This window comes from Myxocyprinus asiaticus, chromosome 23, assembly GCF_019703515.2.
Source record: "Myxocyprinus asiaticus isolate MX2 ecotype Aquarium Trade chromosome 23, UBuf_Myxa_2, whole genome shotgun sequence".
NCBI lineage: Eukaryota > Metazoa > Chordata > Actinopteri > Cypriniformes > Catostomidae > Myxocyprinus > Myxocyprinus asiaticus.
The window spans coordinates 19,200,666-19,219,791 of NC_059366.1; the positions used below are offsets into that span (position 1 = coordinate 19,200,666).

General features: G+C 38.8%; 1 protein-coding gene across 2 annotated transcripts in view; it reads right to left on the reverse strand.

Annotated features, from left to right (window-relative positions):
- sdccag8 (SHH signaling and ciliogenesis regulator sdccag8) overlaps positions 1 to 19,126 on the reverse strand; it is a 73,446-nt gene that overhangs the window by 30,997 nt on the left and 23,323 nt on the right. For both annotated transcript variants that reach the window (XM_051650986.1, XM_051650985.1), the window contains exons 14-15: positions 7,209 to 7,336; positions 1,617 to 1,725 (exon numbers count right to left, since the gene is read on the reverse strand). In XM_051650986.1, coding sequence (XP_051506946.1) covers positions 1,617 to 1,725; positions 7,209 to 7,336 — 237 coding nt within the window. The remainder of the gene's footprint in view (positions 1 to 1,616; positions 1,726 to 7,208; positions 7,337 to 19,126) is intronic.

Consider the following 19,126-nt stretch of genomic DNA (forward strand, 5'->3'; position numbering starts at 1 on the left):
TATTTTTAGATGAAGTATGGCACTATGGGTCTGATTTTAAAAATTTGTCAACTACCCATGTGAATGTGTGTATCTGACAACACCAACACTTAAAATGCATAAATTACAGTATGATCACAAACACTTGAAAAGTATCTGCCGCATCCATCTTCTCAGAGTTCAACATACAGGCGGAAGGGGGAGGGCGAGCAGCAGTGGCCTGTACCTTCCCAAGCTGGGCTGACTGACCATGGCAGATTGCAAGCTGCGATGTGAGTAATGCGCTTTACACTGTTTTAACAGCTGACTACCCTAGAGGCCTGAGGTGAGAGGCACATGTGATAGGCAGAGAGCAAAAGCCTGCACAGAGGACAGGCTGCCGTGTGCCAGGCTACAGTGACAGCTCCCTTACTGGGGCACACACTAGAGCAGTATGGCATGGAAAGGATGCCACGCTCTGGATAACAAACCGCGAGGAGCTCTATGCTGACTCGGTGAAGATACAGAAATCACAAAGCATCAACAAGATCAAACAGCTGAGAAGAGGATGTCAGGCAATCTGCATTACAAACTCAGACACTGATTTTCACTGCAAGGAATAGCAAAGACAAGCACTACGTTTAGATCAATGGACTGCAGTTGAAAAGGATTTCCTAATGTTGTGGTTCAACTGTATTGATATGCTTAACATGCTAGTCCTGACAAAAGAAGCTGATGTTTGAAACATAGCACATACTGCAGTCAGGAAAGCCAGGGTTCCCACACCTTTTGACCAATAATGAATTGGTCAATACTTTTCTAATCGTTACTTAAAATCATTTTATAGAGAGAGCACTCACAAAAAGCAATTTGTAGCCAAGCATAACTAGAAAAAATTATATTCAATAGAAATTTCCATGGCTTTATAATTTTATTTAAGATGTTAGTAATTTCCATGACTTTTCCAGGCCTGGAAATCACAATAAGAAAAATCTCTGATATGTTTTCTATAACCATGGAAACCTTGGACACCACAGTAAATAGAGGCCTGGCACCCAACCTGAACTCAACAGGACCTGACAAACTGTCAGGTTTTAAATTTTTCATGTAGAACTACGGATCTGCATTAGGTTTGAATTTGTAATTAATGTAATTTGTAAATAAATAAAATGACGTGGTGGTGGCGTAGTGGGCTAAAGCACATAACTGGTAAAAATAAAGGTTGCTGGTTCAATCCCCACAGCCATCACCATTGTGTCCTTAAGCAAGGCACTTAACTCCAGGTTGCTCCAGGGGGATTGTCCCTGTAATAAGTGCACTGTAAGTCGCTTTGGATAAAAGCGTCTGCCAAATGCATAAATGTAAATATATATTCATTAATATATTTTATGCATTTATTTTAACAAATCATTTTCACTTGTGCACACACACTGCTCTTTGTGTAAAAGCTTAGAAAGCTGCTGACAATGGATTAAATGAAACGTGAATCAGGGTTTATTTGCTGAGAAATGCACTGAAAAGAGAGTGAGCGATTTCAGGTACAGTCTTAAAATTTGACGATCAAACTGATCAGATTGGGTCAATTTAGAGTGTGTCATTTATGGGTTGGGTTTGGGTTTCAACTTAATGGACATTAAAGGAGTAAAAGCATTATATACCTGCTGCTCTGGGCCAGTTCCTCCAGCTTTGCACCAAGTGTGTGACACTCCTCCTTCAGTTTTCCGATCAGGATATTCTGTGCACTAAGCAAAGTGTCTGTTTCTCTCACTGTGTACAGATAAAGCATTGATTCATTAACACAGCACAGGCATGGTTATGCTAAATTATATGCTTCATTTAACACCAAAACAATGCACATTAATAAATGTTCTTGGTGACACTTTACAATAAGGTTCCATTTGTTAACATTAACTACAGTACATAAGTTAACATGAACTAACAATGAACAATATTTTTACAGCATTTATTAATATTTGTTAATATTATTTTCATTATAAACTAATACATTTTCAAAATCAAAAGTTGTATATGTTAACATTAGCTAATGCACTATGAACTAACATGAATTAACAATAAATGATTGTATTTTTGTAAACTTAACATTAACAAGGACTAATAAATGTTGTTCATTGTTAGTTCATGCTAATTAGTTAATGCTTAACTAATGTTAACAAATAGAACCTTATTGTAAAGTCTTACCATGTTCTTCCTGGGCCCAAATGTTCAAATGCAAAAAAAAAAAAAAGTTCAGGGTCATGTGTCCACATTGTTTGAGGCTGTTGCTTTGAAAGTGGTTACACCTATATGATAATCTACTATTAAAAACAGGAACAGAAAGCTTTGATAAAGCTTTGTAAGGTCTTTGACATATGGTTTCCTTTTGTTCCGGAGTACACATTTGCGTCACATTCAGTCTGGTAAACTATTCTTCCATTATGGTTGTCTTTGGTCACTGACAGGAATTTATTTCAAGCATCATAAAAAGTCTCTTTTCCATGCTGTGCAGCAATTGTGTTCTGTGGACATGCGAGTCCTCACACACCTTTTGAGAAATAAATTGGTAGCACTTTATTTTAAAGTACTGCTCTACATTTACATTGGCACCCTTGGTAAATATAAGCAAAGAAGGCTGTGAAAATGTCTTTATTGTTTATCCTTTTGATCTTTCATTCAAAATATTCAAAATATATCCTCTAATGGATATCAAACAATTACAAACACCACAAGTTTTATCAAAAAACAAATATTTTTGTCAAATATATGTGTGACAATTATTGGCACCCTTTTACTCAATACTTTGTGCAACCTCCCTTTGCCAAGATAACAGCTCTGAGTCTTCTCCTATAATGCCTAATGAGGTTGGAGAACACATGGCAAGGGACCTGAGACCATTCCTCCATACAGAATCTCTCCAGATACTTCAAATTCAAAGATCCACATGGTTCAGGTCAGGAGACTGGGATGGCCATGGCAGAACCTTGATTTTGAGGTCAGTGAACCATTTTTGTGTTGATTTTGATGTGTGTTTTGGATCATTGTCTTGCTGGAATATCCAACCAGGGCCCATTTTAAGCTTTCTGGCTGAGGCAGTCAGGTTTTGATTTTTTTATCTGTTGGTATTTGATAGAGTCCATGATGCCATGTATCCGAACAAGATGTCCAAGACCGTTGGCACAAAAACAACCCCACAACATCAAATACCCACCACCATATTTAACCGTGGCCATGAGGTACTTTTCCATATGGCTACCTCTCTGTGTGCGCCAAACTCATCTCCGGTGTTTGCTGCCAAAAAAACTCTATTTTTGTTTTATCTGACCATAGAACCCAGTCCCATTTGAAGTTCAAGTAGTGTCTGGCAAACTGAACTTGAGTTTGTTGTTGGATGAGAGCAGAGGCTTTTTTCTTGAAACCTTCCCAAACAACTTGTTGTGATGTAAGTGAAGTCTGATTGCAGTTTTGGAGACTTTCTGACCTCAAGACCCAACTAATTTCTGCAATTCTCCAGCTGTGATCCTTGGAGAATTTTTGGCCACTCGAACCATCCTCCTCACCATGCTTGGAGACAATATAGACACGCATCCTCTTCCAGTTCGATTTCTAACATTTCCAGTTGACTGGCACTTTTTAATTACTGCCCTGATGGTGGAAATGGGTATTTTAAATGCTTTAGCTATTTTCTTATAGCCATTTTCCATTTTGTGAAGCTCAATAACCTTTGCCACACATCATAACTTTATTATTTGGTCTTACACATTCTGATGGATGACTAAGAGCATTTGGCCTGTGTGTTAACTCATATTTATACGCCTCTGAAACAGGAAGTCAAGGCTGAACAATTTCATGTTCCTAGTCACCCAGGTGTACTAAAACATGTAAAATATGAATGGGAATATACTTCAGATATATTTTACTCATAAGACTTTCTAGGGGTGCAAATCATTGTGCCACACATATATTTGCCAAAAATATTTGTTTTTTGATAAAACTTGTGTTGTGTTTGCAATTGTTTGATATCCATTAGAGGATATATTTTTGTGAATATTTTGAATGAAAGATAAAAGGATAAACAATTAAGACAATTTTCACAGCCTTCTTTGGTCATATTTACCAAGGGTGCCAATATTTTTGGGCACCACTGTAATTACAACAACTACAGTGATTACTAGGTACTAACCCAAAACCTAATCCTAAACCCCAACCTTATCCCATATTAAGTACATTCAGTTAACTAAAATTACTCAGTACTTTCTTGGGTAAGTACACCAAGTATACTGAAAGTACACATACTGTAAAATAAAGTGCAACAACAAATTTCAATGACTTTCACAGTCATTCATGATTACTAGTTAAGCATTTTTTAAATACCATTTTATACAGATTGCAAGGCTTCTAGCAGATTTCTAGCCTTCTATTTTAGAGCTGAGAAACACTACAAAAATATATTTCACAATAAATATTTCCATGATATTTCCTGGCCTAAAAATCACAACCTTAAAATTTCCTGAGAGTTACATGGTTTCTATGAGCATGGAAACCCTGTGTACAGTTGTGCTCAAAAGTTTGCATACCCTGGCAGAAATTGTAAAATTTTGGCATTGATTTTGAAAATATGACTGATCATGCAAAAAAACTGTCTTTTATTTAAGAATAGTGATCATATGAAGCAATTTATAATCACATAACTGTTTGGCTCCTTTTTAAATCATAATGATAGAAGAAATCACCCAAATGGCCCTGATCAAAAGTTTACATACCCTTGAATATTTGGCCTTGTTACAGACACACAAGGTGGCACACACAGGTTTCAATGGCAATTAAAGGTTAATTTCCCACACCTGTGGCTTTTTAAATTGCAATTAGTGCCTGTGTATAAATAGTCAATGAGTTTGTTAGCTCTCACGTGGATGCACCGAGTAGGCTAGATACTGAGCCATGGGGAGCAGAAAAGAACTGTCAAAAGACCTGTGTAACAAGGTAATGGAACTTTGTAAAGATGGAAAAGGATATAAAAAGACATCCAAAGCCTTAAAAATGCCAGTCAGTACTGTTTAATCACTTATTAAGAAGTGGAAAATTCGGGGATCTCTTGATACCAAGCCAAGGTCAGGTAGACCAAGAAAGATTTCAGCCACAACTGCCAGAAGAATTGTTCAGGATACAAAGAAAAACCCACAGGTAACCTCAGGAGAAATACAGGCTGCTCTGTAAAAAGACGGTATGGTTGTTTCAAGGAGCACAATATGACAATAATTGAACAAAAATGAGCTGTATGGTCGAGTTGCCAGAAAGAAGCCTTTACTGCGCCAATGCCACAAAAAAGCCCGGTTACAATATGCCCGACAACACCTTGACACACCTCACAGCTTCTGGCACACTGTAATTTGGAGTGACGAGACCAAAAAAGAGCTTTATGGTCACAACCATAAGCGCTATGTTTGAAGAGTGGTCAACAAGATCTATAGTGAAAAGAATACCATCCCCACTGTGAAGCATGGTGGTGGCTCACTGAGGTTTTGGGGGTGTGTGAGCTCTAAAGTCATTGGGAATCTTGTGAAAATTGATGGCAAGATGAATGCAGCATGCTATCAGAAAATACTGGCAGACAATTTGCATTCTTCTGCACAAAAGCTGCACATGGGACGCTCTTGGACTTTCCAGCACGACAATGACCCTAAGCACAAGGCCAAGTTGACCCTCCAGTGGTTACAGCAGAAAAAGGTGAAGATTCTGGAGTGGCCATCAGTCTCCTGACCTTAATATAATCAAGCCACTCTGGGGAGATCTCAAATGTGTGGTTCATGCAAGACGACCAAAGACTTTGCATGACCTGGAGGCATTTTGCCAAGACGAATGGGCAGCTATACCACCTGCAAGAATTTGGGGCCTCATAGACAACTATTACAAAAGACTGCACGCTGTCATTGATGCTAAAGGGGGCAATACACAGTATTCAGAACTAAGGGTATGCAGACTTTTGAACAGGGGTCATTTCATTTTTTTCATTGTTGCCATGAATTTATGTTTTATGATTGTGCCATTCTGTTATAACCCACAGTTGAATATGAATCCCATAAGAAATAAAAGAAATTAGTTTTGCCTGCTCAATCATGTTTTCTTTAAAAACGGTACATATATTACCAATTCTCCAAGGGTATGCAAACTTTTGAGCACAACTGTATATTACTTGCAAACATAAACAGTACTAAATATTGCACTGATTGTCCATATTTTATATGCATATTGATACAGAACATATACATTACAGTATATGTGCAGTATATTATAAATAATATATAAATAAAATATCTGCATAGCCATGTAGACACATAGTTTGTATATATTCCGTATGAGATCCTCTTTCTGTCAGTTTCTAATCCTCACCCAGAAAGAGGATAAGTAATAAGTCATGGGCTGTAACATTCATTAAGTTTAGTTTAAAAAAAAAAAAAAAAAAAAGTTCAAAAATTTCAGAAGCTGTTGAAAAGTTCACCAAACGAATCCTAATGAGTTGCTGTGCTTTGAAACTAGCTGGGCATGTGCAGGCCACAGAAACAAACAGCACACACAAAACAGAATAAAAAGACAAACAAACTGGATTTTAAACAAATGGGGCACAGTTTTAAAAAAAGCGTTATCATTTAAAGGTGATACTATCTAACTACAAACCAATCAATTTAGAGTTAGAGAGACAGGGCCTGGGGGGAGAGCAGGAAAAGAATAATTAGCTATCGAGAGGGGCCATTATATGCTTAGAGAGGGAAGTGGTCTGTGGTATTAAAGGACTAATTCCATAAGCCCAGAGAGCTTCCTGCTGAGCCTCTGATGCCATTTCTCTTTAGACAACATGTGTGCCATGCAGCTGCGCAAAAAAAGTCCTTTGTTTTCACTGCGCTTTGTTCTGGCAAACAGCATGCCTCAAGTTTCTGGAAACACAGGTAAACAAACTAAACTCACTCATCCAGATGGTGCAACAGATGTGAGAGCAGCACTCTGAAATCAGCAGGCAGTGGGCAGCGCTGATGGCCTCCCTAGTCCCCCCCCCAACACACACACATTTTTAAACACTAACTAATACGTAGCGCTGAAGCGCCAAGCATCTGCTCCCTTCGGCCAGCCAAAGGTTACAGGTTTTCCTGATGCCGTCCCGCACAGTGTGGCTCACGCCCTGGGCGTGTGGAGGTGAGGGAGGCGGAAGGGCGGGTGAGGCGGTTGTTCTGGCAAGGGGCAGTGCACCGGCGAACACCCACCACTCCTCTCGTGCTGCGCCTCCATTTGCTGGAGCGTCTGTGTCAGCTCATGTTCGCGCTGCTGTGCCTGGAAGGTCAGAGCAGCCATGTCCTCGCCGCAGCAGCGCTCTACCGCCTCCTTCTCCTGCCTGCAGACCGAGAGAGAGAAAACACGATACACGGTGATATACATGCATGATACACATGTAGATTAGTGATATACATGGATACCTGGGTATATCTAAGAAATAGAGTAGGAGAGGCCATGCTATATTGTGATTATAATCATGGCCAAAGGGCATTGTTAGGTATGACATGCAGCAATGTGCTTGCAACCCTTTCAGTTGTGACTTGTATAGCATGCCTTTTAGTGCCTTATGGCCTCTATTGGTGCTGTGCAATCATATACTTCATAGTAGCTATGTGAACAGTTGGAATGGTATATTGACCAAGATTGGAAAAATCCACCCACATCTCCTTTTGTAACAGCATACGGGCTTAGAACATAAGAGTGAGTGAAAAATTATTATTATTTTTATTTTATTTTTGCGTACACTATTACTTTAACATCTTCTGTTGATTTCATTTGACTGTGCTATGCAAGCACTAGAATGCTTTGGCAATATTGCAATCCTTTACAGTAAAGTCTTTGACTCAAAAAAAGGGAGAGACAGTGGTTTCAGAGATTAACTATTTGACACTCATGAGTTCAAACACATTAAAGCACCTCAACAGTGTAAACAAAAGCACACGTAACTGCGGACATGAATTCTCCTCTTTTCCAGGTTGAAGAATATCACTTTAAGATCATCATAAATAAATAACTAGTTTACATTACAAAACACCAGACATAATTCAGGCCAAAGTAAGTATGAAAACAACAAAACTCAAGTCAAAGTGTGTTAATTAACAGTAAAGCCTGAAAACTTTTCTCGCACACTGGGTTTGGAATGTAGCTGGAGAAGTGACCGTCTCTGCAGGCCTGCTGTCGTCTGGAGTGTGAAGGCGCTCCGCCTGCGAGAGCTGTGAGAGAGAGAGAGCGAGCAGGGGGAGAGCGCTCAGCTCCCGCTGTGCTTGAACAGCGGCCTAAAACACCATCCACACCAGCGCTCAGCAGGGGCTCACAAAGGCCTCACAGCCAGCCATTCGTTACTGTAGCTTTCCAGGGTGCCCAGCCACTCACTGGGGTGCGGGGGTGTGGATGGAAAGGGGGGTGGGGCTCGGGTGTTTGTAGACCAATTAACATGAGATAGATCGCCAGAAAGTTTACCGAGAGCACTTTAGGGAAAAAGTTGGCAGAGCGCGAGGCCTTCGAGTGAGATACTGTGGGCACCAGTTAAGAGTGAAAGTTATCTAAAGGCAAATAATAATTGTTTACGGAGTATGTGGCTAGCAGAAGATCTGAGGTGTTATCCTCTTGTATGAATTGTGTTACCTATTCGTGTTTGATTGCGCAAACCTTCCTATAAGCCAAATGAAAAAATGTTATGGTGATTCTTATTTACTTAAGTTATACCAATTAAATCAATGCCCAACTTGGAGAGCATTTTTATAAAAACGTGAAAATAAACATGCAGAGAAATGTAACCAAGCGGTGCTATTGCCAGGTTAATTATATTAAAGCTGAAGTGTGTACTTGTTTCAATGTTAAAATACATTCTCTCTTTTAATGTCAATGGTAATCCAGGCGATCGGGAATTTCACTTGATGGACTTTCAGCGGTGAAGAAATTTCCCTACGGAAATTCTGCGTGGGGTTCAAGTTTGGTGAACTTTGACCAGCCTCACATAGGAGCATTGGCTCAACCAATGGTGTGAGTTTATCGGTTCACCCACCAATGGTAGATAAGGGGAGTGTTCAGGAAAGCTGTTTGAAAACAATCCCGTTTTTGCCATTTTATTTGATGATGCTAGTGGCACAGAAATTGCACACTTCAGCTTTAAGAAATATCCTGGGAGTAAATAATATAAACACATTTCTTATTTAGTTGTTATAGTTATTTGATTCTTTGTGTTAATTAATACCCAAAATGTAATTCGTTTCAAGTGTTTGCGCTACCACAAGTGGTTGAGAAGCCAGGTCACACAGCTCTGACTCACCTCACACCCTCTCCAGCCACTCCACAATGCCAAGTCAGCACGTGTTTACTCACTGCCTAGGGTTCCCACTCTTTTCAAGGCACAATTTTCCAGGACACTGTATGTGCCACACGGTGTAAAACACACAAATTTAATTAATAAAATTTCATTATCAAAAACAGTGTCTAATCAAATGAATTTGTTAGAACTTTAATCAATTAATTACATTTCATTGCTTTAATACATTATTATTATTACTATTATTATTTTTATTTAATTGCCTTACATATTATATTTTTATTCATTTTAATCAAGCTTTTATTTTGGCGTTTCTGTGCGTTTTTGACGGTAGTTTCGCACCTCTGGATAAGCAAAAAAAAAGCTATGATTCCATTTAAATAAATATATAGTCTGTATGTGCTGCACACTTCAGAGCACTCTGCTCACTGTCATCTACTACACACACACACACACATCCAGAGCATGCTTGATGCTCATGATAAGGTGTTAAAGAATATATATTTATAATTAAATTGCAGCCTTTTGCGGTTTAATAATCACACTTGGACATATCGAGATTTTAATTTGATTAATTATGCATTCAAACATGAATTTCAATCACACATATTTTTATGACTGGATTCAGTGTTCCCATTGCGGAAATCAAAGGGCCCTATATGTGGTAACAGCGGTGTAAGCGGACTCCAAAAATGAATTTACATACAGAGGTGTAAAGGCTGCATCATTACGCTACCACCTATGAATTCATTAAAAAAAAATCTGCGGTCCAACTGTCGTCGTTATCTTAAGTTTACAATTCAAATGTTTTTGTTGTTAACACTACAGCAGAGTTGGAACGGGAAAAAAATACTTAACAATACAATAACAAAAACCTTGTCAGTGACACAATCAAACAATTTCATTATACCAAAATATTTTCCAGGACAAATCATTATTTTCCAAGACATTTAGGTATCTTTCTCATTTTCCATGACTTTTCCATGACTGGAAAACTACATTGCAAAATTCCAGGTTTTCCAGGATGCATGGGAACCCTGCAGCCGTTGATGATGACAGCGAGGCCTAATGTCCTCCAGTCGGAAGCCATAGCCGGATCTGCCTAGTGGGGAGCAGCATCGAGCGGCAGAAAGCGGTTTCCGTGGCTGGGTGTTGGTGGAGCTCGAGGGCTGAGGGCTGCCTAAGTGGGTACTATTCAAGCTGTTGCCCATTTGATTTGGACTACTACAGACCGTTCGAGCGCAGAGTTTGCAGCACCCTGCGGTGCTCTGTGAATCCACGCCAAAAATGACCAAATGCTACCGTTCCTAAAATGTGCGCAAATTGGAGTCAGTCGTTTGGCTTCATGAGCACTCAACAGTGCATGAGCACACTTGCCACCATTTGGATGTGAATATATGTGCGAGGAAAACTTTCAAAAGTAAAAGAGTACAGGTTGCGCTGTGGGGAAAAAAGGGATTTGGACAGAAGCTGCTAATCTGGCATACTTAAATTCAAACATTCATTCTGGTTCTGTAGTAAGATGGACTTCAGGATGCTACAGTATATTCATGTCTCAAAAGCTTTTTGAAATGCTAGTAAAAGAAAGCACAAAATTTTATTCAAACAACTGAAAGCAGAATGCTACTTTCATGTTAAAAGTACAGAAACCTAGACTATTTTGTCTCTGCTGTTAAAAATCTGCCAAAACGTAAAATTGTGTCATAATTTGCTCACCCTCATGTTGTTCCAAACTTGTATGACCTTTTTTCTAATGCGGAACACAAATGAAGAAATTTTAATTAATAACACAGTTTGTCTTTTCAACAATGAAAAAAAACAAAAGTTTAACACATATGCCACTTCTCTCATGCACTCATCAGGGTTCGTAGACATTTTGACTAGTAAATTAGCATGACTTTTCCTTATTATGAAGCGTTTTCAAATAGGGCTGCACAATTAATCGAAAAACAAATCACAATTACGATTATGGCTGCCACGATTATGTAATCATGAAAACTGACGATTACAGCATTCAATTTAAGTCTGCTCCTGTTGCGTCAAAGGTTTCTATATAATAAAGTGTTTTTGCAGCAATTGAGTATTCTAACCAATCACAGACATGTCCTAGCAATGAAACAGCAATGACCAATCAGAGACACTTAAAGGAATAGTTCACCCAAAAATGAAAATTCTCTCATCATTTACTCACCCTCATACCATCCCAGATGTGTATGACTTTCTTTCTTCTGCATAACACAAACTAAGATTTTTGGAAGAATAGCTCAGCTCTGTAGGTCCATTAAATGCAAGTGAATGGGTGCCAAATTTTTGAAGTTCCAAAAATAGCATGTAGCCATCATAAAAGTAATCATACGACTCTAGTGGATTTATTAATGTCTTCTGAAGCGAAACGCTAGGTGTGTGAAAGGAATAGATCAATATTTAAAACTTTTTTACAATAATGTTTCTGTTCGCTTCTGGCCAGCTAATTGGCAAGGGTGGATTTCAAACTGCCTCTCGCGTGACGCAAGCAGGAAGCGCAGTGATATTTACAACAGAGGAGCAAAGGAAATCATACATAGATGCCTCAATCTGCTGGTTTGGACACGTCAACTGCAGCGCCATCTTGGAACGGTCCACAAGGAGAGCTGTTTGAATCGGTTTGAATGCAAGTGTATGGAGGAGATGCCTTAGACCAAGTTCCTTGCTCAGATGAAAAAAACGTTTTAAATATTGATCTATTTCTTACACATACCTAGCATTTCGCTTCAGAAGACATGAATTAATCCACTGGAGTCGTATGGATTAATTTTATGATGGCTATATGTGCTTTTTGGAGCTTCAAAAATTTGGCACCCATTCACTTGCATTTTTATGGACCTACAGAGCAGAGATATTCTTCTAAAAATCTTCATTTGTGTTCTGCTGAAGAAAGAAAGTCATACACATCTGGGATGGCAAGAGGGTGAGTAAATGATGAGAGAATTTCCACTAATCCTTTAAATTAGTCCTCTGTCCTATCAGTAATGAGAACTGATCCTAATGCGCAAGGTTTAAACAGTCTGATGCCCAGATGCTTGCTTTATGTTTGACCTCTGTTTGCGGTGGGACATGAAAATTAACCTGTTGGAAATCCCACGGCCCGTGGGCGTGTCGGTCGCATTAAGTACAAAACTATGCGATGTAAACAGCTGCTGTGTGTGCATTGGTACACATGCAACATATCTTTGGAAAGCTAAGATTCTTGTGATTTTATTGATGTAAACCATTTCAAGATACAATCACAACAGCAGGTACAATCAATGTCTTTGTCAGACCACCAACATACAAACAAACAATTACAAAACTGAGGCAACTCACCTATGAAGCCTCATAGTAGTCCACTGATCGATAACATCCCGACAAAATCGGTCTTGTTACATTGGCAAAGGTCCAAACAATCCAATCAAGTAAAATATTTAGTTCAAAACACATTATTACATCAATAAATACTCACGGACTCTTGTTGCATCATTTCAAAGTACCCGGCAGATGTGCCTAATCTTTCACGTATTCTCCGTCATAACTTCTGTTCACATGTAAACATTTCTGATATCTTAGTATCAAAATGGCTGCTGCACTCTGACCTTTTCTTCCAAGTCCTGTCCATAGCCTTCAATAGCCAACGAGAGTCCGCATCAAAAGGAAGTGCCTGCCCCTTTTCCTTAGTGTAAAGATCAAGCCAATTGCACCCGATTTTGTGGATGACTGGCACATCGTATAGCCAATGAAATTCTGAAAACAATGATATGCCGCTTTAGTGGGAAGTTTCAAAGCTACATCTACGAAGTCCGTGCATAAAGCTGGCTAGCCATTGCCAAGAGTTTTGTGCATCCGTGCGCAAAAGGTGAAAAATGTAGTTTTGTGACTGTTGAAGAAACATCACCCGACACTCGAAAAAGAAGCTAAACAAAGCAAAAAGCACTTCAGAATTAATTTTGATTCATTGCATGTTGTGCCGCTCACTTGCAACGTAGATGGTAAATACACTGCAAATGAGCAACGGGACAAAACTAAAACGCTCTCGTTCTAATCAAGGCATAGAAGCGGTAAATGTATATACACTGATCAGCCACAACATTAAAACCACCAGCCTAATATTGTGTAGGTCCCCCTCATGCTGCCAAAAGAGCACCAACCCGTATCTCAGAATAGCATTCTGAGATGATATTCTTCTCACCACAATTGTACAGAGCGGTTATCTGAGTTACCGTAGACTTTGTCAGTTCGAACCAGTCTGGCCATTCTCTGCTGACCACTCTCATCAACAAGGCGTTTTCAAAAATTCAAAAACTTTTTTTTATAAAATTTTAGTTTTGTAATGAAATAAATTAATATGGTGGCACAATTATATTTTTGTCTACAAAACAAATTCAAACATTTAAGCATACGCCTTCAGATCAAAAGATTTTTAAGATCATGAGAAACATTTCAGTCAAGTGTTTCAAAAATGTTGACAGGTAGTGTGTGTGTGTGTGTGTGTGTGTGTGTAATATATATATGTATTAGTGTTGTAATGGTACATGTATTCGTCCCGGAACGTCACGGTACTGACGTCACGGTTCGGTGCATTCAGTCAGACAAAGAACACATCTGACACAGGCGATCCACACTCCAATCCAGAAGGGGGCGCGTGCGGTAATGCAACGCTGTTTGCTAACCACCACAACAGGAAAATGGAGACCATCTACGCACCAACCCAAAACAAGAATGGCTTCTCCTAATGCACAAGTTTTATTTTTCATTATTCTATTTATTTTGTACTTTTATAACAGACTGTACTGTACCAACTACCTCAGGGGGGACTAAATGGCGCTAGGTGGAACAAACTGTAATTTGCACTACTGTCTGTTCAAAATAAATGAAAAGAAACCTAGCATACCGGATGTTGTACCAAACTCGTATCGAACCGTGACCCCAAGACTGAGGAACTCTACATCTAACCTTGACTTCTGTGTACCGTTACACCCCTAATATATATACGCGTCAAACTTGGAGAATTCTTAGCACACTTGAATTGCCGAAAATAGTTTGTAAGAAAATTCCATAACTTTTCAAAAACATTCAGTGTTATCTTGTTTTTCCATGACATTTCTAGGCCTGGAAAACACCATTTCCAATTTCAATTGACTGTATGAACCCTGACTTATGAACATGCAACAAACCTCAAGATTTTCCACTGAAAAAATGCCTTAAATTTGGGTTGTTTCTCACCAAAACCATATCATATGCCTTAAAAAGACTTGGAATATGATGCACGAGTCACATTTTTATGATACTTCTGTAACTTTTTAAGATTTAAAGGGAGTCTATATCAACTACAATTGTAGGCTATTGAAAAGATGGAGGGCTATCTTCATTAAAATGTATCCTTTAGTATTCAGCATAAGAAAAAGTCATATGGGTTTGGAATGACAAGAAGGTGAGTAATTAATGACATAGTTTCCATTTTTGGATGAACTACTCCTTTAAGATATTGAAGATAAATTGACCAGCTCATTAACAGGATGTACGTAGAAAAAAGTAGTTGAACACACTCACAAAGCAACAACCCTCAGATGTATTATAGTACTGCAGTTGGTCGGTGCCATTTGCACTTCTTCCTGTATCCCACTAACACACTCGCCCCATCCCTCCAGGGGCAGAGAGATGAAACAACCCAACCTGAGCTGCCCAGAGTCCCGTCCTGCAGTACTTACATGCCTGATATTTACTCTACATCCAAACCACTTCTATTACAGTGCCTGTCAGCCTCTCTATCGCTCATCCCATACCCCCCCACCCCTCCCCACCCCACCCCACCCCTCCCCTTACAATCCCCCGTTTATACCCCTCCCCTCCCTTCACTGCTTCCTCCCACCCTTTTTCCCTTAACTAAACTGGCTCTGGCTCCCTCCATCTGGTCCCCTTTCCTTCAGCAGCCCCGCACCTGTTCACACCTCCTCTCCTGTTGGACCGCATTGAACATTTCCTCCGATGCCAGGGCTATTCTGGCACTCACAACCTCTCTGTCATTCAATCCATCTGTCAGAAGTGAACTTTGTTTACCGCCAGCTTCTGCTTTCTTCTTCAAGAAGCGCAAAACCCCCTCAAGGTCAGAGGCAAAGCGAATTGCAGACGCCACCAATTTACAAACAACCCCCTCCCTTTCAAAAGACACCCCTATCAACAAACTAACTAATCATGATAATAATTTTTTTCCTTATATATCTGTAGAGATTCTGTTGTGATTTCAAAACGCTTGCAGAGGAAGCTGAGATGTGTTCACATATGCTGGATGAATAGCCTTGTAGTCAGGTCAAGAAATTGCAGATTTCAGATTGTTTGTTTATGTTAAGGACCAAGATTAAAGTAAAAAAAAAAAAAAAAAAGGATTTTATATATATATATATATATATATATATATATATATATATATATATATATATATATATATATATATTAAAATGCTTTGTTGCTTACCTGAAAAACAGTTTAGCTTCAAGGTGAAGTAATTCTTTATATGTTGCGCTGGCCGATATGGCAGTCATTTTGGACTTGTATGGATGCCTAGTAACATGGATGCAGCATCAGCTATAGGCTTCTGTTATGACTGGAGTCTGTTAAAAGTACTAGATCAGTTCTTTAAGCATAAAACTTTTTAATGAGAAAATACAGAATACACCTTAAATACACTGTAAAATATATTTAACAGGTTTTATGATGTGCATTCCACCTCAAAAAGAGGACAAAGCACATGAAATGGCTAGAAATGAAAGTGTAAAGATGAGAGAGAGGAAAATAGGAAGAGAGAGGGAGAGAATGAGAAAAACAGAGCGCTATCCCTGGGTGCAACAACCTGTGACAGTGCTGCTGAGACTCACACTCCGGGAGCATGACGCATTGCCACAGCTCGGGCTAACCTGCAGGGGCTTGTGCCAGACCCCCCGCCCATGTCACCTCACATAGGAGGCCCAACTAAACAGCACTGCCTTCATCATCTCTCTGACACACACCACACAAGCTCTCCAAAAGCCCAACGTGCCCATGCTTAGAAATCAAACAGACACAAAAAGCGCATTGGCCAATGAGGAGCATAATAAACAGCGCTTTTAACCCAACAGGGTGTCGGGCTGCCGGGCCGTATGGTTGTGCCCAGCTCTTCCGCTCCTGTTTCATGACAGGCTTTTTAGGGAGGTCGCCCACTTTGTGATGGACTCCTTATGCCATCTGGAGAGTGAAGGAGATGAGAGAGAGAGGCCAGGGGAGAAAGAGATAGTCATTTTAAATGATGACAGTCTCTGGCCATTGGGCCTTTTAGGTACAGTATGTTTGAGCATGTTAATTTACTGATACATCAAGATAAATCTGGATCTACAGTATCACGGTGGAGGTGTACTGTTTGATAATCAACTAGTCTGAACAACTAGTCTGACTTCAGGAAGTACTGTATCATTAGGCTGATTCATGGTCATGTCCACCAGCCACCGATCAGAAGCATTTCTTAAAGGGTGTTCACATAATACGAATTCTTGCATTCAACGCTAACAGAGCACAACAGAATGGAACAGAATGCAAGGGTCCCAAGAAATGTTTTGCTATTATTTTAACTTGGCACAGCATCTTAAAAATGCAATGCTCACAGTGCCGGACACAAAAAAACAACAACAAAAAAAAAAAACATAAAAAAACAGCGCACCACATGAAGCAACTACCAAAGATATCTTTCTGCATGCGCACTTTACATTAAAGTGATAGTTCAACCAAAAATGAAAATTCTCTCATCATTTACTCACTCTCATGCCATCCCAGATGTGATTGACTTTCTTTCTTCTGCTGAACACAAACGAACATTTTTAGAAGAATGTTTCAGCTCTGTAGGTCCATACAATGCAAGTGAATGGGTGCCAAAATTTGGAAGCTCCAAAATTCACATAAACACAGCATAAAAGTAATCCATAAGACTCCAATGGTTAATTCCGTATCTTCTGAAGCGATATGATAGGTGTGGGTGAGAAACAGATCAATATTTAATCATTTTTTACTGTCACTATCCACTTTCACTTTTACTTTTATATTCTTCTTCTTTTGTTTTTGGTAAATTGCATTCTTGGTGCATATTGCCACTTACTGGGCAGGGAGGAGAATTTATGGTAAAAACAGACTTAAAAATTTTTTTTAAATAGCATGGGTGTGGGGCATTCAACAAATATATCGGCTAAATATTCTGTATAACCGTTTAAATGCACAAAATCATAAAAAACAACAACAGATTATGAATAATAACTGGAACACTGCTCAAAGGTGTTGAAGTTTGAAGTCTTGAACACTGAAATGTATAATTTAATTTATTACAATAGCAACACAATAGCAGTTTGATGAGGGTAGAGGAATTAAAGCATGCTTTAAAAGGGGATGAATTCAGAGACATAACTTCTCTGAGAGTGTTAACCGTCACAGTCTAACAGCATGATAAAGCATTAAACGCTGTCAGCTTGCTTAAATCCTCTCTGAGATGTCTCAATTCATTCCCTTTATAGCACAGCCATTATTAAAGCTGAAAAAAAAAAAATATTCAACCTCATTAACTGGTTGGTGGACAACTACTCGACCATCTTGACCCATCTCTAATGAAAAGAATGAGTAAAAATAGTGATGAATTCCAAGAAAGAGTGAAAAGATCTTTTACTGCGGTTTCATGGTGTTTTCCCCCCTTTATGGAGCTTGACAGCCAGAGTCATTATTCTATTTCTTTATATGGCAAAAAGATGTGTTGATTTGTTTTTCATGGAAGAAAGAAAGTATTATGTGTTTGGAACAACATTTTCAATTAGGTGAACTATTCCTTTAATCTTCAGCAGAAGCGAGTGGAAACTCAAGACAGTTGAACATTAAGACCCAGCTTGACTACATCTGGAGCACACTGAAATGCACATCTAGAAACATGAGGGCACTTCAGATATCAGTGTTCTTGCCCCAGCAATTGCTAATATGGAACCTGAAGTCTATTGTTGAAATTACACTTGTGGTGACCAACCAAAAAAAAAAAAAAAAGTTCAGAGAGACTTAAAAAAAATAAAAATATAAAAAAATAAAAAAGGAAGAAGGAGAACGACCCAGCTTCCAGAAACAGTAAGTAGGGCATTTTCTCTGGGCAGAGTTGGCCTAAGTGAGAACAGTTGCACCCGACAGATTTGCTCCCACTTTGCCTGGGGACTGGCAACATTATGTCCTGTACCATCATGCCTGACACAGAGCTGGGCCACGCACTGGAGCGATTCTCAGCTTAGATCCACTGACATAAAGTCTTAGGACTGGGAGTTTAAGTTTAGCACTTAAAGATACAACAAAAGTGTTCTTGAATATTATGAAGTGCTGTAATTTCACCCTTGTGAATCATAGGAGTACAAATATTCACTTTGACAACAACTGAAAATAAGCCAATAGTTGTATTTTGGGAAGAAATTAATGTGTATACAATGGGCATTATTGTAGTCATTATAATCGATTATCAAATTTCGTATTTTCATTGTCAGATTGACTTTTACACCCCAAGAGGTTAAATCAGTAGTGACATGCCATTGCTGCTCAACAATATATATTGGAATACTTCCGTTAAACATTAAGAAATATATATTTCTATTTTATATTAATATTATATATATATATATATATATATATATATATATATATATATATATATATATATATATATATATATATATATACATACATACACACACACACACACACACACATTAGTCATTTTAACTGTCAACAAGTAAAGGATTTAACATGTTTGAACATAATTTACCTGTATGCAAATTATAAAATATTTCCAAC